This window comes from Elephas maximus, chromosome 8 (genome assembly GCF_024166365.1).
Source record: "Elephas maximus indicus isolate mEleMax1 chromosome 8, mEleMax1 primary haplotype, whole genome shotgun sequence".
Lineage (NCBI taxonomy): Eukaryota > Metazoa > Chordata > Mammalia > Proboscidea > Elephantidae > Elephas > Elephas maximus.
The window spans coordinates 82499121-82524656 of NC_064826.1; the positions used below are offsets into that span (position 1 = coordinate 82499121).

The 25536-nt window shown below is 40.3% G+C and overlaps 1 protein-coding gene across 3 annotated transcripts in view; it reads left to right on the forward strand.

Annotated features, from left to right (window-relative positions):
- Nucleotides 1-118: 118 nt before the first annotated feature.
- Nucleotides 119-25536, forward strand: part of DNAH11 (dynein axonemal heavy chain 11) — a 368316-nt gene continuing 342898 nt past the window's right edge. For all 3 annotated transcript variants that reach the window (XR_007518405.1, XM_049893431.1, XM_049893432.1), the window contains exons 1-6: nucleotides 119-759; nucleotides 2518-2661; nucleotides 12225-12421; nucleotides 13176-13365; nucleotides 14358-14457; nucleotides 20400-20611. Coding sequence is in view for 2 of the 3 variants with exons in the window: in XM_049893431.1 (XP_049749388.1) it covers nucleotides 415-759; nucleotides 2518-2661; nucleotides 12225-12421; nucleotides 13176-13365; nucleotides 14358-14457; nucleotides 20400-20611 (1188 nt within the window). In the remaining variant the exon portion in view is untranslated. The remainder of the gene's footprint in view (nucleotides 760-2517; nucleotides 2662-12224; nucleotides 12422-13175; nucleotides 13366-14357; nucleotides 14458-20399; nucleotides 20612-25536) is intronic.

A 25536-nucleotide genomic window follows, 5' to 3' on the forward strand; every position in this document is an offset into this window, starting at 1 on the left:
GAAACCCGAGGGCGGTGGGCCTGAGATGCGCGGCTGCAGAGAGGCTCTAACTAGCCTAGGGCACGCCCCTTCTTGACCTGGGTTCGGTTCCCGGAGCCAAAAGGCCTTTCTCCTCAGCCACCGCCACTGTGCGGTCACTCCGCCCCCAGTCGGCCTCGGAGACGCCGTCCCCCGGGAAACGGGACGCGCCGCTCGTCCCGGTCCAGTTTCTGGGCCTGCGAGGGTCGCACTGCGCGCAGACTCGCAGCCAACAAACAGCAGCAGGTGGGAGACGAGGGGCCGCGCTCGCTGCGCTCGAGGAAGTAGAGTGGGCGCCTCCCAGGGAGCTTGCTGAGGAGGGTCCGACCCACCCAGTGCTGGCGCAGGAGCGCGCCCAAAGAGCCGGCCCGTTCCGCGTCCCCTCGGGCGCGCTCGATGGCAGCGCCGGTTGCAGTCCGGGAAGCTCGAGGTTTCCGGGAAGTCCCGATCCTTCGCCTAACCCCGGGCGTCAGCCTGGAGGCGGCGGGCGTGATGGAGTTCGAGGAGGAAGAAGAGGAGGAGGAGGAAACCAAGAGGGCGCGGAGCTTCGTCCAGGACGCGCGGGTTCGCTTCCTTGGCGGCCGCTTGGAGCAGATGCTGAGGTTCCCGGAGGAGAAATGGAGCCAGTATCTGGAGAGCCAGGGCAACCGGCAGGACCTGAGGGAGTTTCTGGACAGCGCTAGCTCCGCCTGCCTTCTGTTCAGCACCGCGGCTTCGGGGCGACTCGCTGCCTCCCGGGAGGTAAGGGGCCACGGGCTAGGGGACTCGGCCACGCCACCCGCCCAGCAAAACGCAAAGTCCATTCGCGCTTCCTTCGATTCTCACTGAGAGCTCACCTGGGCGCTTAAAAAGAAACTTCGCTTGAAGTCCCTGCCGGGAAATCCGCAGAGCTCCCCACCTGCACCCACTTTGCAGTCGGCGGCTGTGGGTTAGGTGTGTAAAAAGCCAGGCTTTTGTTATCTGGCCGAGAATCCACTGTTGAGTCAGCTCTATTGGGATAACGCAAGAAAAGCAACACTTCCCTCAACGCCCTGGGTGTTAAAAGTTCAATGTTTTCTGTGCTTCATACTTCGGTTTCAGCCGCTGTTGGGCGTGTGTTTAAATGGGATCTCCTTTTTAGTTGGGCCGCTCTGGAGCCATCTTCTGAAAACTGTGGTGTATGGCAGAGTCCAAATAACTTGTCATGTATTTAGTGTGACTGCCGTCAACCAAATTTCATGGTAGGGGCGAGGGGCGGACAAAAAACAAACCCGTTGCTGTGGGGTTGATTCTGACTCATATAGCCCTATAGGACAGAGTAGGGTTTCCAGGATTGTAATCTTTACAGAAGCGGACTGCCATCTTTCTTCCGTAGAGAACCTGGTGGATTCGAACCGGAGACCTTTTGGTAAGCAGCTCAGTGCTTAACCACTGCCACCAGGACTCCAAAGAAAAACGGAGTTCTTAAAAAGGGAATGCGGGGGCAATCTGCACACATATGGTGTTTACCAGCCAGTTAGGGGGAGCAATTCTTTCCTTCCTCCTCCAACCCCCTCTTTATTTTCTCTCTGCTTTTGTTGGTGGTGGTGGTTTTTGTTTTTAATTTAGCTTTCTGGTTCACTTGGAAGTTAATGTAGCATCTACAAGTAAAGCGTTTGTATTTAGCATTTTTCAAGTGTGGAGAGCTTAGAGAAGGATTTACAATCTTTAGTTAATTAAGTGCCTCCATGTAATATTGTAGTGATACCACTAGATGTGGTTATTATAATAGTTGGGAAATAGGATCCTAGACAAGAGAGAATAACCAAGTTTACTCCTAAAAGGTCCCAAAACTCATTGCCCTGGAGTCCATGCCGACTCATAGCTACCCTAAACATCCCCTTAAGGTTGGGGAGGTTTTTTTTAAAATATAGAACTTAGGGTTTTGTGAGCTTTGAAATGTTTCCTATTGCTAGGGTCCTAATTGTAACTTTTTTTTTTTTTTTAAGTTTGTCAATAGACAAGGAGATAGAACACTTAACTCTAGTATTACCTAAGTTAGTCATTCACAAGTCAGGACTTGTGAAAATAGAATGTTTTGGTTAAGCATTTTTATCCTTTGTTTTGAAGATATAAATACAAATGGATGACTTTTCCCTGTTTTTACCTCAGTTTAGCTTATTTCTAAACAAGGAAGGAGTATAGAATAGGTTTTGCTGAGACTGAAACACTCTACATGGCCCTTTGTTTTTACATATGCAATTTTATGGTGTGTAATGATCTGGTGTAATTGACATGCCTTTTAAAGGTGCCGGTTCACACCAATAATACTGTGAAATTAGCTTTATAAAAGAACAAAGAAAACCATAAGCTTTGTGAATAGGGGAGAAGAATGCAACAGCCTTATTGTAAAGGGAGGCAAGATGTCAGGTTTTCTTTCTTCTGCTACCAGTCCAGCTGTAAGTTGGATGCAGTAAATCGTACTTGTTAACATGGAAACTACCTAGTGAACTTGAACTAGTTATCTTGCGCTTGTTTCAGATTCCAAGAAATGCAAAACAAAAACTGGTTTATATTGCCAAGAAGATTACTGAAAGCACTGGAATAAATGATTACGCTCATACTTTTCTCTTCGGAGAGTTACCTGCATCATCTCTTGGACATGTGACTGCTTTCCTAGATGAGGTACTAGTCTGTCTTTAATATTCGAATCTTTCATTTATCATCATGACACTTGGAATTATTGGGGCACAACTCTGGCTATTAAAAAAGGAGCTAATAAGAGAAGCTAGTCAGCTCTTTTTTTTTTTATTAACTTTTATTGAGCTTCAAGTGAACGTTTACAAATCAAGTCAGACTGTCACATATAAGTTTATATACACCTTACTCCGTACTCCCACTTGCTCTCCCCCTAATGAGTCAGCCCTTCCAGTCTCTCCTTTCGTGACAATTTTGCCAGCTTCCAACTCTCTCTATCCTCCCATCTCCCCTCCAGACAGGAGATGCCAACACAGTCTCAAGTGACCACTTGATATAATTAGCTCACTCTTCATCAGCATCTCTCACCTACCCACTGTCCAGTCCCTTTCATGTCTGATGAGTTGTCTTCGGGGATGGTTCCTGTCCTGTGCCAATAAAAGGTTTGGGGACCATGACCGCCGGGATTTTTCTAGTCTCAGTCAGCTAGTCAGCTCTTTTGCTGGGTGGATGGAATGATAGCATTTACCCTATTTTCCTGAAGTGAGTTGATAGTTGCTGACACTCGTATTTAATAGTTGGTAATTGAAGGGATAGTTTATCTTTCTTTTCTCTCTCCTTTTTCCCTCCCTTTCTTTAAATAATGGCACTTGTACTTAGCTGTAGGTTTTAAACTTAAGATCAGAGTAGAGGCAGATTTACACTTTGGAAATAGGTATTAGTTTTTCAGATTCCTCTTAGTTTCTAAGTACCACTTACATCAGATGGAAAAAGATAATACGAAAAAAGTGATATAAATGATTGCCTTTAAATTCCTGTTTTTCTTCCCTGAAATCAGAGAAAGTTTCTCTAAACCAATTTTACTTGACTTTTAATGTGCATAAGAACCACCTGGGGATTTTGCTAACGGCAGATCGATTAGCTAGGTCTGGGGTGAGCCCAAGACCCTGTCTTTCTAACAAGCTCTGTGATGATATTGATGCTGCTTGTTCACCGACCAGCTTTGCAAAGTACTAAATAATCAGGCTCCATAGAACTAAAGCAGTGGTTCCCAAACCAGGGCTTTGAACTGGTTCTTTCTGGTTTGAACCCTTGCTGAGAATTTGCATTCTAACAAGTTCCCACTTGATGCTAATGCCACTGGTTAGGAACTAACTCTGAGAATCATTAGTAGAACCAAAACCAAAAAAACAAATCCATTGCCGTTGAGTCAATTCTGACTCATAGCGACCCTACAGGACAGAGTACAACTGCCCCATATGGTTTCCAAGGAGCACCTGGTGGATCCTAACTACTGACCTTTTAGTTAGCAGCCGTAGCTCTTAACCACTATGCCACCAGCTCTTCTGCTAGTAGAGCATTGGTTCTCAAAATTTATTATATGTAAGAATCACCTGGAAATCTTGTTAAAACGTAGATTCTGACTCAGTATATTTGGGGTGGAAATGAAATTCTCAGCAGGGGTTCAAACCTAAACTAACTGGTTCGAAGCCCTGTCTCAAATTTTGCTGAACCTTCGAATCACCTGGGGGGACTTTCTAACTACCAATTAAATCAGAACATCTCGGGGTGGGAGCCAAGCATCGATAATCACTGAAGATCCCCAGGTGATTCCATTGTGCAGCAAAGTTTGGGAACCACTCAGATAGTCTACCTGGTCACTTCTGACAGCCCAGTTGCTAAATCAGACCTCAGTAATCAATGCAGTCCTACCAAAGGCAATATTTAAGGTAGGAATAATCACCAACATTTATTACTGATGATTTACCAGTCCCCTTTTTCACACTTCTTCAACTTCCTGAGTCTCTTTGCGGCCTTCTTAATGAATTTTCTTGCTGCCTTTGGGCTAGCCAAAGTCTCCTCCTCCCAACTTTTGTACCCTACCTAGGTTCCCCCTCAACCCTCCGCCAGTGAATAGCCTTCACATTAGCTGATTTCTGCAAGATGCCAGAAGGAGAATTTTGTGTCTTCAACATTTGAAACAGGTTTTAGTATTTTAAATTTTATTGTGGTGTAAATATACATAACAACACACAGCATTTGAACAATTTCTATATGTATAATTCACCAACAGTGATTTTATGTTCTTCAGGTTGCGCATCCCTTCCCACTACCCTTTTCCAAAGCATTTCACCACCATTAGCATAAATTCAGTGCCCTCTAAGCAAAAACTCCCCCTTTTACCCTCCCTCTCACCATGGTAACTACTAATAATCTTTGCTTTCTATATATTTTCTTATTTCATATAAGTGAGATCATACAATATTTGTCCTTTTGCTGCTGACTAATTTTATTCAGCATGATGTTTTTCAGAGTTTGTCATTGTTGTGGCATGTCCAGAACTTCATGTCTCTTTATGGCTAAGTAGTATTCCATTGTGTGAATAAACCACATTTTGTTTATCCTTTCATCTGTTGAGAGACATTTTGGTTATTTCCACATTTTAAAAGTTGTGAAAAGTGCTACAATGAACATTGCTGTACAGGTTTCTGTTTGTGTTTCTGCCTTCACTTCTGGGTATGTACCTAGGATTGGGATCACTGGGTCATATGGTAGTTCTGTGTTCAACCTTGAGGTTCTACCATACTGTTGTCCATAGTGGCTGTACCGTTTTACATTCCCACCAGCAATGGATGGGCTTCTGTTTTTTCCAGCAACCTTACCAACAGCTGTTGTTTTTTGTTTTTGTTGGTTTTCACCATTACCTCTCCCCTGAGTTACTGCCTTAGCTTCTTAATAGGTCTTCCTGCCTCACTTCTCTGCTCAGACCCTGAATTGCCTATTTCACTCAGAATAAAGGCCAAGAACTTACTGTGGTCAGGACTGAGCTCTGTTACTCACTCTGGATCACAGCATCAGCCTTCCTTGGAAACAAGTTACAAATACAGAATCTCAGGCCCTACCTGGAGCTACTGAATCAAGCTGGTCAGATGAGTCTTACACTTACTAAAGGATGGAAAGTTCTCAACTCTCTAAACCGATCTCCTTCTACTACTCTCACCTGTTAACTCATGGCTGTCTTGCTGTTCTTCGAACAAGTCAGGCACACTCTTGCCTGGGAACTTTGCTCATGCTGTTTCCCTGCCTAGAACACTCTTCCCCAGATACCCACTCAGCTAGCACCTTCATGCCCTTCAAGTCTTTTGCTGAAATCTCTCTTTTCAGTGAAGCCTCTCTCTCCAGAAGAGTAGAGAGATCTTTGTAGGATGGGAAGTAGAGCAAGGCAAGGGAGGTATTCACTTCACGAGCAAAATTTAAAGTGTGCAAAAAAAAAAAAAAAAGCCGCCATCATGAAGATAATATTTTAATGAAAGATTTTAAAAAAATTTAAATTTAAAAAATGAAAATTTTAACTAAAATTAGAAACAATGCTATGCCAAATCACACTGGAGCCTGAGGCAAAAGGAAAAACCAGTAATGCTGATCCTGTCTTTATTTAAAATTCTTACATTTTGTTCATGAGTTTGTTTTAATTGGTTTTGATTTTTGAGGAAAAATTGCATTAAAATATTATTTATCTTGATGAGTGAGTGTTTGGGTGCCCCCTTAAATTTTATCCTCAAGGCCAGTGCCTTACTTGACCAACCTTAGTCCAGCCCTGATTCTCTGTTTTGCTCATTGATGTGTTCCAAACACTTGCCATGTCCCTGACACCCAGTAGGAGCTCAGTAAATACTTGGTAAATGAGTGAAGGTTAAATAAAGGCCAATGGATATCCTGTTCTTACTAAGACAAAAAACTGGAGCTCTAAGGTATTTTTTTTTTTTAAGAGAAAAAAACATTTTGTTGTAAGATTCAAGTTGATCTCTGCTGTTTCTATTTAAGTTTTTGATATTTTTGTGAAAAACACACTTGAGAAAATTTATGCTAATAAGCCTACAATTGTCATTTAAACAGCATTTATTGCACATCTACTGGGGGCCTGGAGGTAAGTGACTCAGTTTCTGCTCTCAGAATGCATGCAAGGAGTCCCTGGGTGGCATGACAGTTAAGTGCTTGGCTACTAAGGGAAAGGTTGGCAGTTCAGATCTACCCAGAGGCTCCTCCGAAGAAAGGCCTGGAAATATACTTTTTTTTTCTTAGTTTCTCATTCGATAGTTTATACATGAAGTGCTCCATAACATTGGTTTAATTCACCACAATGTGTTAGCACTGTTACATTTCCATCCTGTTTCCTGGTTTCCTTTCGTACTGACTGGTGGTCTACTTCTGAAAGACCCAGCCTAATCAGGGAGACAGACAACTAACCCACCAGTGTAGCCAGGGCTATGATAGGGGTGCTACCAGATTCTGTGGGTGCCTATGTGAGCATCTCCCCATATAGAGGGTGTCAGGGAGGAAGGGGAGCCTTAAATAGGACATTCGTAAGTCTTGGGCAGTTCAAATCCACCAGCTCCTCCTTGGAAACCCTATGGGGCAGTTCTACTCTGTCCTGTAGGGTTGTTGTGAGACAGAATTGATTCAACAGCAACAGGTGTCTTTTTTCTGTAGATCACTTAACATCTGTTAATAATTTCTAGTGCTTCTTTTTGCTTTCAAAGCATTTCCGTTTGGATGCTAAATTACTTGGCCCTTCTTCAAGGATAAGCAGGAGATAGCTAGATGTAGGATGGAGGAAGGGCATTCTGGGCAGAAGGAGCAGGAAGGACAGAGCACAGAGGTGGGGAAGTGCAGGTCACGTTTTTAGAAATGGGGAAATTTAGTGTAACTTAGTTTGGGAATGAGAGAATGGTGAGAAATAAGGCTGGAGAGGCAGATTAGAAAATAAATAGCCATCATGGAACTTTACATTCAAATAGTTGCTAGTAAAGCCAATTGTCAAATCCAAATCCAAATCCATGTATTTAGTGGAAGACAGTAGTGGTGATGCGTGTTCTATGAAAGGTTTTTTTTTTTTTTTTAATCAGGGACAGCTTAATTTGACAGTTTTGATGGTAAATGGAATGTTTGTGGTCCTTTATGACTTGCATTCCAAGCTAATCAACATCTAACTTTCCTGGAGGTTTGTTAGAAGGAAAAAAACACTGAAGGCAAGGATTGGTAAATTCCTGACTCAGTTGGAGAACAGAAGGGACCATGTTATTGAGGGAGTAATTGGCTTAGGAAGTATTGAGGACAGTTTCCAGTGTTATGATCTTTAAGTGGGATAGAGTGAGGAAGGGAATAGACCAAGTGTTTGAACTGAAGGAGGGGAGGAAGTTATTTGTGACTTCATTTTTTTTTCTCATTTAAATGACCTTGCAGTGCTTTAATTGCTTTTGTGTGTGGCGTTTCTAGCCATGGTCTTGTAACCCCCTACCCAGGTGATGGTGTGATAGGGTAATTGTGGCCTGCCAAGGGAATTGGTCAGTTTTGCCTTAAAAGAGAGCCAATTCCAGAGCAGAGAGGAGGAGCCCACCACCACCAAGGAAGGCAAGACCAGCAGGAGACTCTCGGCAACAGGAGACAGCGTGGTAGCCTTCCTGGCCCATGGAGAGAGAAAGCTGAGTGCCTCTGGGCAGAGACAGAGGGCCAGAGAGAGGCGTGCCTCCAAGCACAGCTGGGGAGAGGCTATCCTGATGGAAGAACTGTATCCTGGGTGTTCCTGAGCCTTAACTGTAACTGTTACTTCCCTAATAAACCCTGTAACTGTGAGTATGGTCTGTGAGTTCTTTGTGGCCATTGCAATAAATTATCAAACTCAGCAGAGAGTCCTGTGGGAGGGATGGTTGGTGTCAGACTTAATAAAGATGGCACAGAGAGGAGATGAGCCTGACCTGCCTCATGGGAATCAGCCTTGGGCTGCTGATCTTGATTCTCCTTTCCCCTTGTGAAGTAAGCCGTTTTAGAGACCTGTTATACTCTCAATCAGTATTCAGCATTGTATAGTCTTGGGAGTTTGACTCAGATATAGTCTGATTAACGGTGGTTGATGATGATATGCTGGGGACTCCTAAACTTCACTCGCCAGCAGAGCCCTTTCTCCTAAATCCAAAGCTCAGGCATCCCCCTGCCCTCCTGACCCCTCTGTTGTCGTTAAGTGCCGTCGAGTCGGTTCCAACTCATAGTGACCGTATACACAACAGAACGAAACACTGTCCCGCCCTGCGCCATCCTTACAACCATTGTCATGCTCGAGCTCACTGTTGCAGCCACTGTGTCAATCTACCTCGTTGCGGGTCTTCCTCTTTTCCTCTGACCCTGTACTCTGCCAAGCATGATGTCCTTCTCCCGGGACTGATCTCCTGACAACGTATCCAAAGTATGTAAGACGCAGTCTCGCCATCCTTGCCTCTAAGGAGCATTCTGGTTATACTTCTTCTAAGGCAGAGTTGTTCATTCTTTTGGCAGTCCATGGTATATTCAGTATTCTTCGCCAACACCACGATTCAAAGGCGTCAATTCTTCGGTCTTCCTTATTCATTGTCCAGCTTTCACATGCATATGATGCGATTGAAAATACCATGGCTTGGGTCAGGCACACCTTAGTCTTCAGGGTGACATCTTTGCTCTTCCACACTTCGAAGAGGTCCTTTGCAGCAGATTTGCCCAATGCAATGCGTCATTTGATTTCTTGACTGCTGCCTCCATGGCTGTTGATTGTGGATCCAAGTAAAATGAAATCCTTGACAACTTCAGTCTTTTCTCTGTTTATCATGATGTTGTTCATTGGTCCAGTTGTGAAGATTTTTGTTTTCTTTAGGTTGAGGTGCAATCCATACTGAAGGCTGTGACCTTTGATCTTCATTAGTAAGTGCTTCAAGTCCTTTTCACTTTCAGCAAGCAAGGTTGTGTCATCTGCATAACGCAGGTTGTTAATGAGTCTTCCACAAATCCTGATGCCCCTTTCTTCTTCGTATAGTCCAGCTTCTTGTATTAGTTGCTCAGCATACAGGTTGAATAGGTATGGTGAAAGAGTACAACCCTACACACACCTTTCCTGACTTTAAACCAATCAGTATCCCCTTGTTCTGTCCGAGCAACTGTCTCTTGATCTATGTAAAGGTTCCTCATGAGCACAATTAAGTGTTCTGGAATTCCCATTCTTCTCAGTGTTATCCATAATTTGTTATGATCCACACCTCTACTAAATATATAATAGGCATCAAACCTAATGGGTCCAAAATTGAACTCCTGATCTGCCCCGAACGTCATTATGTGTCCCCATATGTTATTGTTTATAACTATATTGCATTGTATAAAGATACTTAGCAAAGCATATAAACGGTGTGTGCTTATCTCAGTAAATGTTGTGTCGGCCTTAATAACTGAATGTTTACCAGGACAAAACGGAAGTAGTATTTTGTTGTTCTGAGTGTCTGGGCTTCCTCTTTGGAGATTCCAATTTAAGAGGTCTGGGAGGGGCCCAACCAAACCTGTTGCTGTTGAGTTGATTACAACTCACAGTGACCCTATAGGACAGAGTAGAACTGCCCCATAGGAGTGGCTGGTGGATTCAAGCTGCTGACTTTTTGGTTAGCAGCCGAGCTCTTTACCACTGCACCACCAGATCCCTGTATTTTGAAAGTGTTTCCCAGGTAGTAGTCATGTGTACCCTTTCTGCTGATTCAAGAACCCTTATAAAGAGAAACCAACCAGTTTAAACAAGGAGAAAATGAAGAACAGAAGTAAAGAGGTACACAGCAAAGGCACTGCAACTCTTTTTATCTGTAGTTGTTTAGCTCCTCGGTAAACGCATCTAAATTCAGTGAAAATTTGTCATTTTTCTTACAAATCATAAAAATGAAACGAAAAATTGCTGATTTAGAAGAACACTCAAAACTCCAAATTAATTGAATTACTACTTGGTGTATAGTTTTTTGATAACAGAATGTGGAGTAATTAAGTACATCCCAGGTGTATTTGTTACGAATTATATTTGATACTCTAGCTGTTTGCTTGGCTAATTGCTTTCTTAAACATGTGGTTCAGAATTTCACAGCAGCTTTAGCTATGATTTATGGCACACGTTTAATTTTAAGACAAAGTTGGCTGGATCATGGAATAGTAGACAGTATAAGTCTGAAGCAGAACCCATTACCTCCTGAACATTCTTCTACTCAGGGCAGTTCTTATAACGAGGGTCATGGTTTCTGGGTCCTAACCCACTGAGCTTATCGAGGGCAGGAGCTATTTCTTATTCATCTCTATATTCCTAGCTTTACATGTGGTGGGTGCTAAGCAGGAAAATGTAATAGTACAATTATCATAGTTTACTAGTGCTGCTTTAACAAAAATATCACAAGTGGGTGGCTTTAAAGAACAGAAATTTATTTTCTTACAGTTCTGGAGGCTAAAAGTCCAGATGAGGGTCTCGGCTGTGTTGATTCCTTCCTTGTCGGTAGCTTTCCTTAGTTCTTGATGATCCTCTCATGGCATCTGTCTTCTCCAATATGTGCTTGTCTCTCTGTCTAAAGAACATTTGTATAACTCAGAAGCGGTTAGGTTTAGGCATATCCTATACTGGTATGGCCTAATTAACATAATATTCACTTGTATTATGGAAGGTAATTACATTACATCCGCAGGTATAAAACCTGTTAAAACCATTGAGTCAATCCTGACTCATAGTGACCCTGTAGGACAGGGTAGAACCATAGGGTTTCCAAGGAGTGGCTAGTGGATGCAAACCACTGACCTTTTGGTTAGCAGCCCCATTGTTTACCACTGTTAACCACTGCTACCACCAGGGTTCTTCCACAGGTGTAGCTGTAAGTATTCTAACACATTTTGGGGCAAAACAATTCAGTCCATAGAAACAATTTGGAGAGACTTGTTTCAACACCAGTAGGAAACAAAAATAAACTTTCAGGTTTATTTTTAATTAACTAGATTGTATTATCAGCATAAATTTTTTGAATAGCTATCTTCTGAGCATGTTAGTTAATCAAAATTTTGATATAATGCTAATAAACTGGATAGATTATATTAGGATAATGAAAAAATGATTAAAATTACTTGATGTTGGAAGAGGATTAGAAGGATGCTGAAAAGCCAGAAGTGAATAATTTTGTTTATTCAGCATACTTTTTTTTTTATCTAATATATGTGAGGTTCCAGGAATAGAAAAAAATAATTTCTAAGGGTTTTTACATACATCATTTCATTGATGTTCTCAATTTAAAGGTAGAAGGAATTCTGAAAAAGGTCCATGTGGTAGAGTAAACATCTTTCTCACTACCCAAACATTAGTCCACTTGGATGCCACCTAGGGCTCGAGAAGATTAATTTACTCCTAGCTTCCATGTGATTCAAAGAGATTTTTTTCATTAATATACCTGCCAGTATGTTCAATTTGCATTAAAAAACAGTTTACTTGACTTGAGTTTTCTTACTTCATGCAGCATTCATGTCACAGGGACCCTCCACAAATGTCTACTTCACAAGAATTTGTCTAATTAAGTCTAAATGGTTCACTGACTTTGCCCTCTCTTTGTAGGTATGGTATCATAGGAGGATCTTTATGAAATTGAGCGGTTTCGTTGCTGAATTTGTATGACAAGCAAATCTTTGAAGGGCACATTGACTGTAAATTAATTTAACTCCTGTGTACAATGTTTCTCTTTCTCTAGATTTTAGTGCCAATTCTTTCTAATAAGAGCAACCATAAATCCTGGTCCTGTTTTATTTCACAAGATTTGGAATGTCACATAGAGGTCATGAAATATAAGATGCATATTTTTAGGGGTAAGATGTCAGGAAGAACTCTTCTACCAATTCCCACTATTGTAAGAAAGATTGACCTGGATCAGCATCATTCAGAGACCAAGTAGGTAACAATATGATATATAAATCTTACTTAAGGCAGTTGCCATTGAATCAGTGCTGACTCTTGGTGACCCAGTGTGCAGAGTAGAATTACATTCCATAGGGTTTTCAAGGCTGTGACCTTTCGGAAGCAGATCTCTAGGCCTTTCTTCTGAGGTACCTCTGGGTGGAACCACCAGCCTTTTGTTTACTAGTGGAGTGCTTAAGTATTTGGGTCACCTAGGGACTCCAGATTTGGTTAAAATGGAGAGCCAGCATACCTATTTAATATCACACCCCTAGCAAACTGTTAGTAGAATATAGACTTGGTATAACTCATTGTGTTTTTAAAATAATGTGAAGAAGTACTGTATTTCTTTCAAAGTAGGCTTTTAAAAAACAAAGTGTAATCATTGCTATGATGTCAACAATGATATTCCATTAGTAAGATGGTTTTGAGGATGCGATAATTCATTAACAATGTTTTTTAATGTTAAAGACATGTAAATGACAATACCATATGGTCACAACTCAAATCCAGGTCATAAAAATAATGGATATCTGATTTTAGAGAAAGGGTTGGCAGTTCAAATCCGCCAGGTGCTCCTTGAAAACTCTATGGGGCAGTCCTACTCTGGCCTGTAGGGTCGCAATGAGTCGGAATCGACTCGACCGCACTGGGTGCTTATACTTAGAAAACTATTTATTCAAATTCAAGTCCTATCTTTATTTGGATCAAATTATTAATCTTTGAACTATTATTTCAATGTTTGTAGGCTAGAGGCGAATGAAAGGATAATGCTCCATGCAATTGAATCTGTGGTTATTAAATGGTCACACCAAATTCAAGAAACTGTAGAGAAAGATTCAGTGCAGCCTTTGCTGAACGGTCTTCACTTGAATCCTCAAATTGAGCTAGATTTCTGGAAGATGAGGAGAGAGAATCTATTATGCATTTATGATCACGTAAGTAGAAAAAACCAAGACAAAACCACTGCTGTCAAGTCAATTCCGACTCGTAGCGACCCTATAGAACAGAGTAGAGCTGCCCCCATAGGGTTTCCAAAACTGCAAATCTTTACGGAAGTAGGCTGCCACATCTTTCTTCTGCAGAGCAGGTGGTGGGTTCCAACAGCCTACCTTTTCGTTAGCAGCTAAGTGCTTTAACCACTGTACCACCAGGGCTCCCTCAAGTAAGTAAGTAGCCCTAGAAATTGCTTCTAAATTGAATTAGTAAAGTCAAGTGTGGAATTTGGTCTCCAGAGCAGTGATTTCCAATCATTTTAAAGATTTAACACGCTGTCTTTGTTTGACTGAATAGTCTCTCTTTTCTTACCCCCAAAGTGCTGTCTGGTATATACTTTTAACATTAATGGGGGTTAAAAGTGGTTTTGTCTTTTTGAGAATATTTTGACAGTATTTGAGATAACTGGAAACCCTTTGTGACATTGGAAAAGGAGTGGCTGCCCTGGGAAACACTAAAGATTATAAGATGTAATTAATCTAGTTGATTTAATTGACTTGGGAAGGAGTGAGGTCTTGTCTAGTGGAGAGATGAAGCTTTGAAAAAGCTAACTTTGCATCTTATGCAGGGTCTTGCCATGCAAGTTACTTAATTTAAGGTCCTAAAAACTAAGACATTCGATCATATGTCTCTTAGGGATTTTCTGAAACAGAGCAGACATTTTTATGTGAAAAGTTAATATTTTCCATATATATTAATATATAAACTGACAATGATTTTCTTGAAAAAGTAGGAAGACTATAAATGCAAAATAAAATGCAAGCTTAAGGAAAAAAAATTTTTTAATTTTCAACTTGAAACCAGATATGCCTTTGAGTGTTAAATACTGTGTGTATTATGCATGAGTGGAATATAATTTAAATATTTTATTACAGAATGCTTTTATTTAGCAATTAATCCAGTTTGTAGTAACTTTTTTTTTTTTTCAATTTAGCTCCAGACTCCTATCGTCCTCAAAATGGTTAAAATCCTGAAAACTAAACAAAGCAGCTATTTTCCAACTTTGAAAGACATTTTCTCGACTGTGGAAAATGGTGAGACTCTCCTTCCTTGGCTTGGCATCAATGCCGTTCATGATCTGGCTCCTGCCTGCTCGGCCTCGTCGTCTGCCTTCCACTGTTAGTGTGTTTATGAAATGATTGCACTTGATTCTTCTCATGATAAATTCATCTCATCCTTTCTACTTTATCCTCCAGGCATACTAAAGTGTTTTTAGTTTCTCTGCTATATAGTAGGTACATACCAAAAATTTGGCTCCAGACTGAAGTTGTTAATATATACACATGCATACTTGTGTATGTTCATTTGTGTATACATATATACATAAGTAGCATCTCTCTATATATTTTAGTATATACAATATAAAAAATTTGCCATTTTAACCAATTTTAAGTGTACAGTTCAGTGACATTAGTTATATTCACGATGTTGTATAACCATCACGAGTATTTCAAAAACCTTTTCGTCACGCTAACCAGCAACTCTGCTCATTGCACAATAACTCTCCATTCCCTGCCTCCCCCCAGCCCCTGGTAACCACTACTCTGCTCTGTCTCTATGCACTTGCCTATTCTAGATATTTCATCTAAGTGGAATCATACAATATTTGTTCTTTTATGTTTGACATTTCATTTTGCATGTTTTCAACATTCATACACGTTGTAGTATTTATTAGAACTGTTTCTCTTTTTTTTATTATTGTACTTGAGATGAAGGTTTACAGAACAAACTAGCTTCTCATTAAGCAGTTAGTATACATATTGTTTTGTGACATTGGTTCCTAACCCCACATGTCGACTTTCTCCCTTCTCAACATTGGTTCCCTATTACCAGTTTTCCTGTCCCCACCCCCCTCCACCGCCTTCTTGTCCTTGCCCCTGGGCTGGTGTGCCCCTTTAGTCTCATTTTGTTTTATGGGCCTGTCTAATCTTTGGCTGAAGGGTGAACCTCAGGAGTGACTTCATTACTGAGCTTAAAAGGGTGTCTGGGGGCCATATTCTCAGGGTTTCTCTAGTCTCTGTCAGGCCAGTTAAGTCTGGTCTTTTTTTTTGAGTTAGAATTTTGTCCTACATTTTTCTCCAGCTCTGTCTGGGACCCTCAATTGTGATCCCTGTCAGAGCAGTCAGTGTAGCCAGGCACCATCTAGTTGTACTAGACTCAGTCTGGTGGAGGCCGTGGTAGTTGTGGTCCATTAGTCCTTTGGACTAATCTTTGCCTTGTGTCTTCAGTTTCCTTCATTCTTCATTCCTGAAGTGGTGAGACCGGTGGGGTATCTTAGATGATCTCTCACAGGCTTTTAAGACCCCAGACACTACTTACCAAAGTAGAACGTAGAACATTTTCTTTATAAGCTATGTTATGTCAGTTGAGCTAGATGTTCCTCAAGACCATGGTTCCCATAGCCCTCAACTCAGCAATTCAGTCCCTCAGGGAGTTTAGATATGTCTACGGAGCTTCCATGACCTTGCCTTGTACAAGTTGTGCTGGCTTCTCCAGTATTGTGTACTGTCTTAACCTTCGCCAAAGTTACCACTTGTCTATTGTCTTATTTAGTGTTTTCACATCCCCACCCCTCCCCTCCCTTGTAACCATCAAAGATTATTTCTTTATGTGTCAACCTTTTCGTGAGTTTTTACAGTAATGGTCTCATATGATATTTGTCCGTTTGTGATTGACTTATTTTATTCAGCATAATACCCTCCAGATTCATCCATGTCATAAGATGCTTTGCAGATTCATCATTGAGAACTGCATTTCTCTTCATGGCTGATAGGGTTTTCTTGGCTTTAATCTTGATGCAAGCAGATCATCAGGCATTTTTTTCAAGGTACTGCTGGGTGGGTTCGAACTGCCAACCTTTAGGTTAGCAGTTGAGCACAAACCATCTGTGCCACCTAGGGACCTACACAGTAGGTGTACCTCAATAAATAGAAGCTGTATTTTTTTTCTATTACTGTATGATGAACGTTTTCTGTGGCTAAACCTACAGGGATGAATCCCAGGGGTCAGTAAAGTCTTATGAGTACATGGCCTGGAGCTTCAGAAATAATACTTTTCAGTAGAACAAGTGGCCTAAACTCATTGAAAGTTAGAGGTAAAAGGCTCATCTCAAAGATGTCCTTGAGACCCTGTAAAATCATTAGACATGCTGATCATGTTTTAAGAGCACTTAACTGCTAAAAAACAGATGTAATTATTTAATTTTGAAATTAGCATTGGTGAAAATGTACTGATTTCAAACAAAACAGTTCCCGAACCATCTTTTTCTTCACAGGGCTTTATTGTTAGGTGGGCAGATTAATGGGCTATATGTTGAGTCAAATGGGTAGGGGCATACCCATCACCTAGTGACAACCAAAAACCAGAGTCTTTTAGGAAAACACCAGAAAATAAGAATTCACTTGACTTCACTCCCTACCTTCGTAAATAAAAATCTGTTCTCGGTTAATCAAAGGTGTTAAAACCTCAAAAGCTAGAGCTTCGAAATGGGATCTGAATGGGGATTCTTTTAGGGTACATTAAAAGAACAAATTTTAATCAAGAGGAAATTTGGATTAGATTAAGCAGGAACTGATGACACTTAAATGTTTAAATGTTTTCTTCATACCTGTAGTTTTTTAAAGTATTTTCTGCTCCGATGCTTAATTTTTTGAGGTAAAATTCATGTAACAAAATTAAATGTTTTCAAGTGTACTGTTCACTGTATTTAGTACATTCACAGTGTTTTGCAACAATCATCTCTATCTCATTCCAAAATATTTTCATCACCCATGCTTAACAATGTTAAGTTACATTTTTATTAAGAATATAATAGAAAATTTCCCAATCATTTCATGAGCTACTTTATAGGAACCTGGAATGAGACACTAACCAATTAAATTGTGCCAGTGCCAAGTTGTTCTTCTTAGGTACCATCAAGTCATCCAACTCATAGCAACCCCGGTATATAACAGAATGAAATACTGCCTGGTCCTGCACCATCCTCACAAAAGTTGCTGTGCTTGAACCCATCCTTGCAGCCACTGTGTCAGTCCATCTTGTTGAGGGTCTTCCTCTTTTTTGCTGACCCTCTACTTTACCAAGCATAATGTCCTTCTCCAGGGACTGATCCCTCCTGATAACATGTCAAAAGTAAATGAGAAGTCTCGCCATCCTCACTTTTAAGGAACATTCTGGCTGTACTTCCAAGACAGATTTGTTTTCTTCTGGAAGTCGATGGTATATTAAATATTCTTTACCAACACTGTGATTCAAATGCATCATTTCTTCTTCGGTCTTCCGTATTCATTGTCCAGCTTTCACATGCACATGAAGCAATTGAAAATACCATGGTCCTTAGTCCTTAAGGTGCTATCTCTGCTTTTTAACACTTTATAGAGGTCTTTGGCAGCATATTTGCCCAATGCAATGTGTCCTTTGATGTCTTGACTGCTGTTTCCATGGGTGTTGACTGTGAATCCAAGTAAAATCCAAGCCAGTTGACTAGAAAGCTGCCTTCCATATTTCTTGGCATAGACGAGTGAACACCTCCAGTGCTACATCTGTTTATTGAAACATTTCAACTGATATTCCATCAGTTCCTGGAGGCTCATTTTTCACCAGTGCCTTCAGTCCAGCTTGGACTTCTTCCTTCAGTACCATCGGTTCTTGATCATATGCTGCCTCCTGAAATGGTTGAATGTCGACCATTTCTTTTTGGTACAGTGACTCCATGTATTCCTTCCATCTTCTTTTGATGCTTCTTGTGTCATTCAGCATTGTGCCAATAGAATCCTTCAGTATTGCAACTCAAGGCTTGAATTTTTTCTTAAGTTTTTTTCAGCTTGAGAAATGCCAAGTGTGTTCATCCCTTTTGGTTTTCTAACTGCAGGTCTTTGCACATGCCATTATCCTACCCTACATTGTCTTCTTGAGCTGCCCTTTGAAATCTTTTCTGTTCAGCTCTTTTACTTTGTTGTTTCTTCTTTTTGCTTTGGCTACACTACATTTGAGAGCAAGTTTCAGAGTGTCTTCTGACATCTATTTTTTTGTCTTTTTCTTTTTAATAGCTTCTTGCTGTCTTCATGTATGATGTCCTTCCACGTTCATCTGGTGTTCTGTCATTAGTGCTCAGTCCATCAAATCTGTTCTGGAGATAGTTTCTAAATTCTGGTGTGATATACTCAAGGTGGTACTTTGGATCTTTCATGTTTTACTTTTCTTCAGCTTTAACTTGAAATTGCATATGAGCAATTGATGGTCTGTTCCATAGTCAGCCCCTGGCCTTGTTCTGACTGATGATGTTGAGCTTCTCCATCTTTTTCTGCAGATGTAGTCGATTTGATTCTGTGTATTCCATCTGGCAACGTCCACGTGTATAGTCACCGTTTATGTTGTTGAAGAAAGGTATTTGCGATGAGTAAGTTGTTGGCCTTGGAAAATTAAATTAAGTGATCTCCTGCATCATTTTTATCACCGAGGCCGTATTTTTCAACTACCAATCCTTCTTGTTTCCAACTTTTGCATTAAAATCACCAATAATTATCAATGCATCTTGATTGCATGTTTGATCAATTTCAGACTGCAGACGTTGGTAAAAATCTCCCATTTCTTCGTCTTTGGCATTAGTGGCTGGTGCATAAATTTGAATAATAGTCGTATTAACTGGTCTTCCTTGTAGGCGTATAGACATTATCCTCTCACTGACAGTGTTGTGCTTCAGGAATGATCTTGGAATGTTTTTGGTGATGAATGCAACGCCCTTCTTCTTCAAGTTGTCGTTCCTGACGTGGTAGACCATATCATATCCAATTCAAAATGACCAATACCAATCCACTTCAGCTCAGTAATGCCTAGAATAGGGATTTTTATGCATTCCCATTTCATTTTTGATGACTTCCAATTTTCCTAGATTTATGTTTCATACGTTCTATCTTCTGATTATTAGTGGATGTTTGCAGCGGTTTCTTCTCATTTTGAATCATACTGCATCACTAAGTGAGGGTCCCAAAAGCTTTACTCCATCCACATCATTAAGATTGACTCTACTTTGAGGAGGCAGTTCTTCCCCAGTCAGATTTTGAGCACCTTCCAACCTGATGGACTTACCTTCCAGCAGTATATCAGATAATGTTTCACTGCTATTCATAACGTTTTCACTGGCCAGGTTGTTCAGAAATAGACAACCAAGTCCTTCTTCCTAGTCTATCTTAGTCTGGAAGCTCTGCTGAAACCTGTCCATGAGTGGTAGTGCCAAGTAGCTAGAAGGAATTAAAACTCTAGTGATGTAGCTTGTAACCCAAACCATAAAGTGAACATTTTATAAAGATGTTTCATTTTCAGTTTCCATGGGGTTGAGTAAATTACTTTAGACTCTAAAGTCTAAAGTCTTTAATCACAATTTGGTTATTATGTTGTCAAGTAACTACACCGGTACTCTTCTGAACCATCACCCATCTCTCAGTCAGTCATACTGTGGTGGCTTGTGTGTTGCCCTGATACTGGAATCTATGCCATCGGTATTTCAAATACCAGCAGGGTCACTCGTGGTGAACAGGTTTCATTGGAGCTTCAAGACTATGACTGATTAGGAAGAAAGGCATGGTGACCTACTTCTGAAAATTAGCCAGTGAAAGCCCTGTGGATCACAACAGAATATTCTCTGATGTAGCCCTGGAAGATGAGCCCTCTAGATTGGAAACACACAGTGGCTGCAACAATGGACTTGAGCATACCAAGAATCATGAAGATGGTGCAGGACCAAGAATGTTTTGTTCTATTGTACGTGGGGTCACTATGAGTTGCAGCCGACTTCAAGTCAACAGACAATAGTCTTCCAAAAGGTGGAATTACAGATGGACAAAGTCTTTCAAACTGATCATATGTGTATTGTGATAAGTAATGTACAAAGAAACATGACAGCGTTTAAGTAAAGCCATATTGCTTTACATTGTAAAATAATGTGCATCATGTTCACTGTGGTTCTCTTTCCTTTCAGCTCTCCTGGAAGCCCAGGATGTGGAACTTCACCTGAGATCCCTGAGGAGACACATTCACTGTCTCCAGGAGACAGAATTCCCACAGACCCATATATTAATCGCCCCACTATTTCATACCTTCTGTCTGATCTGGAGTCATTCCGAGTTTTATAATACCCCTGCTCGAATTATAGTTTTATTGCAAGAGTTTTGTAATCTCTTCATTGACGAGGTATGTTGCATTAAAAAACAGGAAAAATAAGAAACATTGTTTCGTGGTAGGTTTTATTAAACTAGTGACGAACACATAATCCCGGTATAGTCAGAACATCATTTTGCTTTTTTTAGAGGAGCTTTTTTGGTAACAAAGGCTAGATAACTTTTTATCCTAAATGGCAAGGTAAGGGAACTCTAGAAATAACTCAGATACAGTCAAAGGACAGGTTGTTATTGGATTTTGTTAGTTCAATATGCAGCCTTTCTTCAAAGAGACTTAAGGCAGCTCCTAGTAAAAGATAGATGCACGGTACCTCCTTTGTAGCTTTCCCTTTGGTTTGCACAGGAATACCGGCTGAGGGAAGACTTTCAGGAAGTGAAGTAAGTTAAGAGAATCTTGTCAAAAAAAGAAAAGAAAAACATATATATATGTAAATAGCAGTGGAATTGTATTGAAAGACTCTGTCTTGAAAGTATTCTGATTCATGGCTGATCCTTAAAACTCTCTTATACTGTTTTCTCTAATCAGTCACCTCATTTAACTTGCAATTTTTTAAGTGAACTGCCTCTCACCCTTTCCTCATCCTCTGAGTGAACTCTCATTCTTTTTGTGTCCATAATATCAGAAAATATCACATAATTTCAGGGCAAAAAAATACTTGGAATCACATTCATTATCCAGTGGCTCTTAATTAGTGTATGTATCTCAGCCACCTAAGGAGTTTTTGTAAAACAAATGCAACTTAGACCCATTGGATCAGAATGTGTGAATTAAATCTCCTCTAGCTACAACTGACAGACTGAAATTAAATAGGTTTGAGAATGAGAGAGTGTGAGTGTGTGAGACAGAGAGGGAAAGTAAGGACAGATGAAGCAAGTAGTATTAATGTCAATTCCTAATGAGGCTTTAAAAAAAATCACTAACAAAATACCATGTATATATATTTAATACAGAATATATTCTAAAGTATTTGGAGAATACACTCAATGTATATTTGCCCCAAATATATGAAATATATTTAATATTAAATAGATATATTTAATAGAAGGAAACCCTGGTGGCATAGTGGTTAAGTGCTACAGCTGCTAACCAAAGGGTTGGCAGTTCGAATCTGCCAGGCGCTCCTTGGAAACTCTATGGAGCAGTTCTACTCTGTCCTATAGGGTCGCTGTGAGTCGGAATCAAATCGATGGCACTAGGTTTCGTTTTTTTGTATTTAACAGATAACCTAAGTAAAATGCCCAATGCAATGCCTGACAATTAATAGAAGCTCAGTAAAAGTTAGTTGCTTCTTGTTCTCTTGTCCAAACTGTTGACTTACAATCTAGGTGCAACTATAGATAAGAGAACACCAGGTCAGTTCCTTGATGTATTTTCTCACCACCTCCTCTGGCTTCATTCTATTTGTTTCTCTTTTATATAAACTCAACTTCTGCACTGTCGTTAACCAAGGGCACTGGGCCCTAATGGCGTGGATCTACATGTACAAAACCACAATCCCTGTTGTGGTGTCAAGAACTATAACAACCACTTCTCCCAATCCCTTTTTTAGGGCTTCTCATCTCGCTCTGAGAATAATCAAAACTGTGTTACTGCAAAGCCGTATTCATGTATTAACCCCAGAGCTGGTCATTCATTGGTGTAGGTAGCTTGGAAGGAGTCCTGGTTACCTATAAGCCTGTAAACCTGTTATTTCCAGTTCTTGGTCTGTGTCAACAGCCAGAGTTTGCCAAGATCTGGAGGAAATAATGTAGCTTCTCTTGTTCCTTAGTTACTATATCAGGCTTCTGTCCAAAATTTTCATTGACCTGGTTTCCTTGATTCCTTGAGTGGCAGATCCTGGACTTTGTAATTAATCTGCCCCAACAGGTTAGGAATCAAAGACCAGCAATGAGCCACCTTTCATACCTAGGTTCCCTGAAGAGCTGAACTGGGAAGTTCCCTCCTTCTGCATTGTTTGTCACCTAATTTTATTTTTTCTGCTTATTTAATGCTTGTATAGTGCCTGCTATTTGCCAGGTACTTTTCTAAGTACTTTACAAAAGTTTAGTAATTTAATCCTCATAGCAATACTAGGGCATAGGTACAATTTAGTAAGTGGCAGAGACTCTTAACCACTGTGCTGTTCTCCATATTTTAAAGGAACAGTTTTTATTTCCAGTTGCAACATAATACGTGGTATGCTAATGATGATTGTAAAATATTCTCATTGAATAAAATTCATAAAAATGGAAATAGTCCTGCAGTGCTACCACCCTAAAATTCAGTGTTTTTTATTTTTCTTCCCCCTAAACTTATGGATATTTATGACATTTTATCAAACACACGTTTCTTATTTATTTTTTAGCTTCTTTGAAAGTGATTTTATTGTCACTGGACATTTTGGTTGTTTCCAGCCTCTTCTGTTGTAAATAACTCTGAGAAAACTTCTTACAACAATCTTGTTTTCCTTAACTTAGATAATTGCTTAATATGAACGCTGATGCTGATCAAAGGGTACAATCTTTTCGTGACTCTTGGGCAATACTCAGTATTTACTAGTTGTTTTCTAAAAGGCTATGTTAATTACATTGCTATAATCAATGTGTAATAAATTTTACTATAACTCTCCAGCTTTGAGCATTACCATTTTTTTTTTAATTTTGGGTGATTTATTAAGTATCTGATAGTACCGTGTTGTTTCTTATAATTTCTACCTTGCATCATTTGTTTGATTACACATTTCCTGTGTTTTTTAGTAATTGCATTTCTTCATGTAGCTTTTCACGAACTATTTCCAAGAATCTATTGACCTCAAGGAAACCCTGGTTAACATAGTGGTTGAAAGCTACGGCTGCTAACCAAAAGGTTGGCAGTTCGAATCTACCAGGTGTTTCTTGGAAACCGTATGGGGCAGTTCTACTCTGTCCTATAGGGTCGCTATGAGTTGGAATTGACTCGACAGCAACGGGTTTATTGATCTCAATGTTTTAACGAGACATTTGTATCTTCTGTATGTTATATACATCAGAGACCCTAAGCTGGCATTCTATCAGATGTGTTCGAGCCGGAGACCAACGCAGTGTTTGTATTACACAATATTTAGAAGATCTTTTTTTAAAAAAATTGTGACCAATACTTACATTGGGACGGCCTCATTAAAATCCCAGAGTTCTAGCTACCACTGAAAAGTTAGAGGCCTCACAACACTGGCTTTGCCATCCTCATTGGCACAGTCAGTTGTTAGAGCTGTGGGTGTCACTTTAGATGGGTCACGTGCTGTCCATGTGACTGTGGTCTCCTCCGTTGGCTGTTGTTCCTGATCTGCTTTGCTTAACTTCATTATCTGCCTGACCCTATCAGGTATTAGACATAGTCAGAAACCCTTTGTTACTTTTGTAGCATTATATCATTGATATGGGTGTGGCCTGCCTAGCCCCACCAAATAAATTGATTAGCAGTATTTTAATTTATAAACGTCCCTGAGTAGCACAGACGGTTTGCTCTCAGCTACTAAAGTTTGACAAAGCTACCTGGTGGCGTTGTGGAAGAAAGGCTGGGCACTCTGCCTCCATGAAAATTATAACCAAGAAGGCCCTACACTGTAACACATCAGGTCGCCATGAGTCAGAACTGACATGACGGCAGTGGGTTTGGTTTTGGTTTTTATTTTAATTTAGAAGGCCCTGAAATAGTACCAATTCATGCTAAATCTGGTGGTTCTTTTTTGTTTGTGCTGATACCACTAAAAGCAAGATAACAGAGCTGGCGCATTAGACAGATACTATAGGAAACAGAGAAGAATTCAGAGCTAAAGCTCTAATGGGGATCTTTAGGTTTACTTAATTCATCCCCTTCGTTTTGCAGATAAGGAAGCTGAGGCCCACTGAAGTGACTTAGCTGATGTCCCAAAAGCAGTTAGTAGCACCTAATTGGATCGGGTCTCCTGCCTCCTGCTGATGATGCTTTTCCCCTCACAGACCCTGCGGCCCAGGAAAAGGATATAGATTGAGTTTACTAATCTAGGATACCGAGTACTCCAGCTTTGCCTTATGATGTCTTATTCAACCATGGGCTGTATGAACAGAGAGAGCTAATTGCTTTGAGTAATACAGAGTTGGCCAGGATTGGCTCATGTATGTGAGAGTCAGGCGAGAAGCACACAAATGAATCTAAGAATGGCTTGCCCAAGGGAGGTTGCTTCAGGTGTAGGTAGCTAGGTAACAGGCTGCTGAAATAGAAAGCAGTGGAGCTATCTCCATAGATTTCAGCGTCCTAAAAAAGAACATTTGTTGTACAGAATACATACAGATATATGGAACCCCTAACCCGCACCAAAGTGTAAACCATTTTAAAACTCAGACTGCTAAGAGATTGCTCATAGTTCTCTTCCCTGTTCTGTGCACAGCATTAGCAACTTCTGTGTAGAAGCTAATTTTCCATTCAGCCTGAGTGGGAAATAAGAGCATAGATTAAAATCTAAAGCCAGAACTTGAGTGATGTCTAGTCAATAGAATAATTAGACAATTAAATGCTTTTCTTACTACTTTACAAATTCATGGCGTAGAGTCTGTATTGTATATAAAACTATTGCCACTGATGGGGGAAGGGAGAAGGGGGATTGATATTATGTCTACATTAAGAGAAAAAAAATCATTCCATCTGTTATGTTGAACTTGGTGGCTTTCATTGTGTTCTCCATTAAAATGTCTAACTTTCTAAGTAACCACAAAATTAAAGGTACAAAATTTAAATCTATAATTTCATATGAAGTTAAGATGCATCAAGAAGATCAAGAAGAAATAGTATTCAAGAAAACCTCATAATTCATAGGTTCTTGAAGAGGGGAATTCCAAGTGTTTATTCATAAAAGAAATATGGAGAGTGAGGAACTTGGAGGAACCTGGAGGATAGGCCTATGAGAATTTGACCAGAGCTACATGGATCAGCTAGTCTTTTTG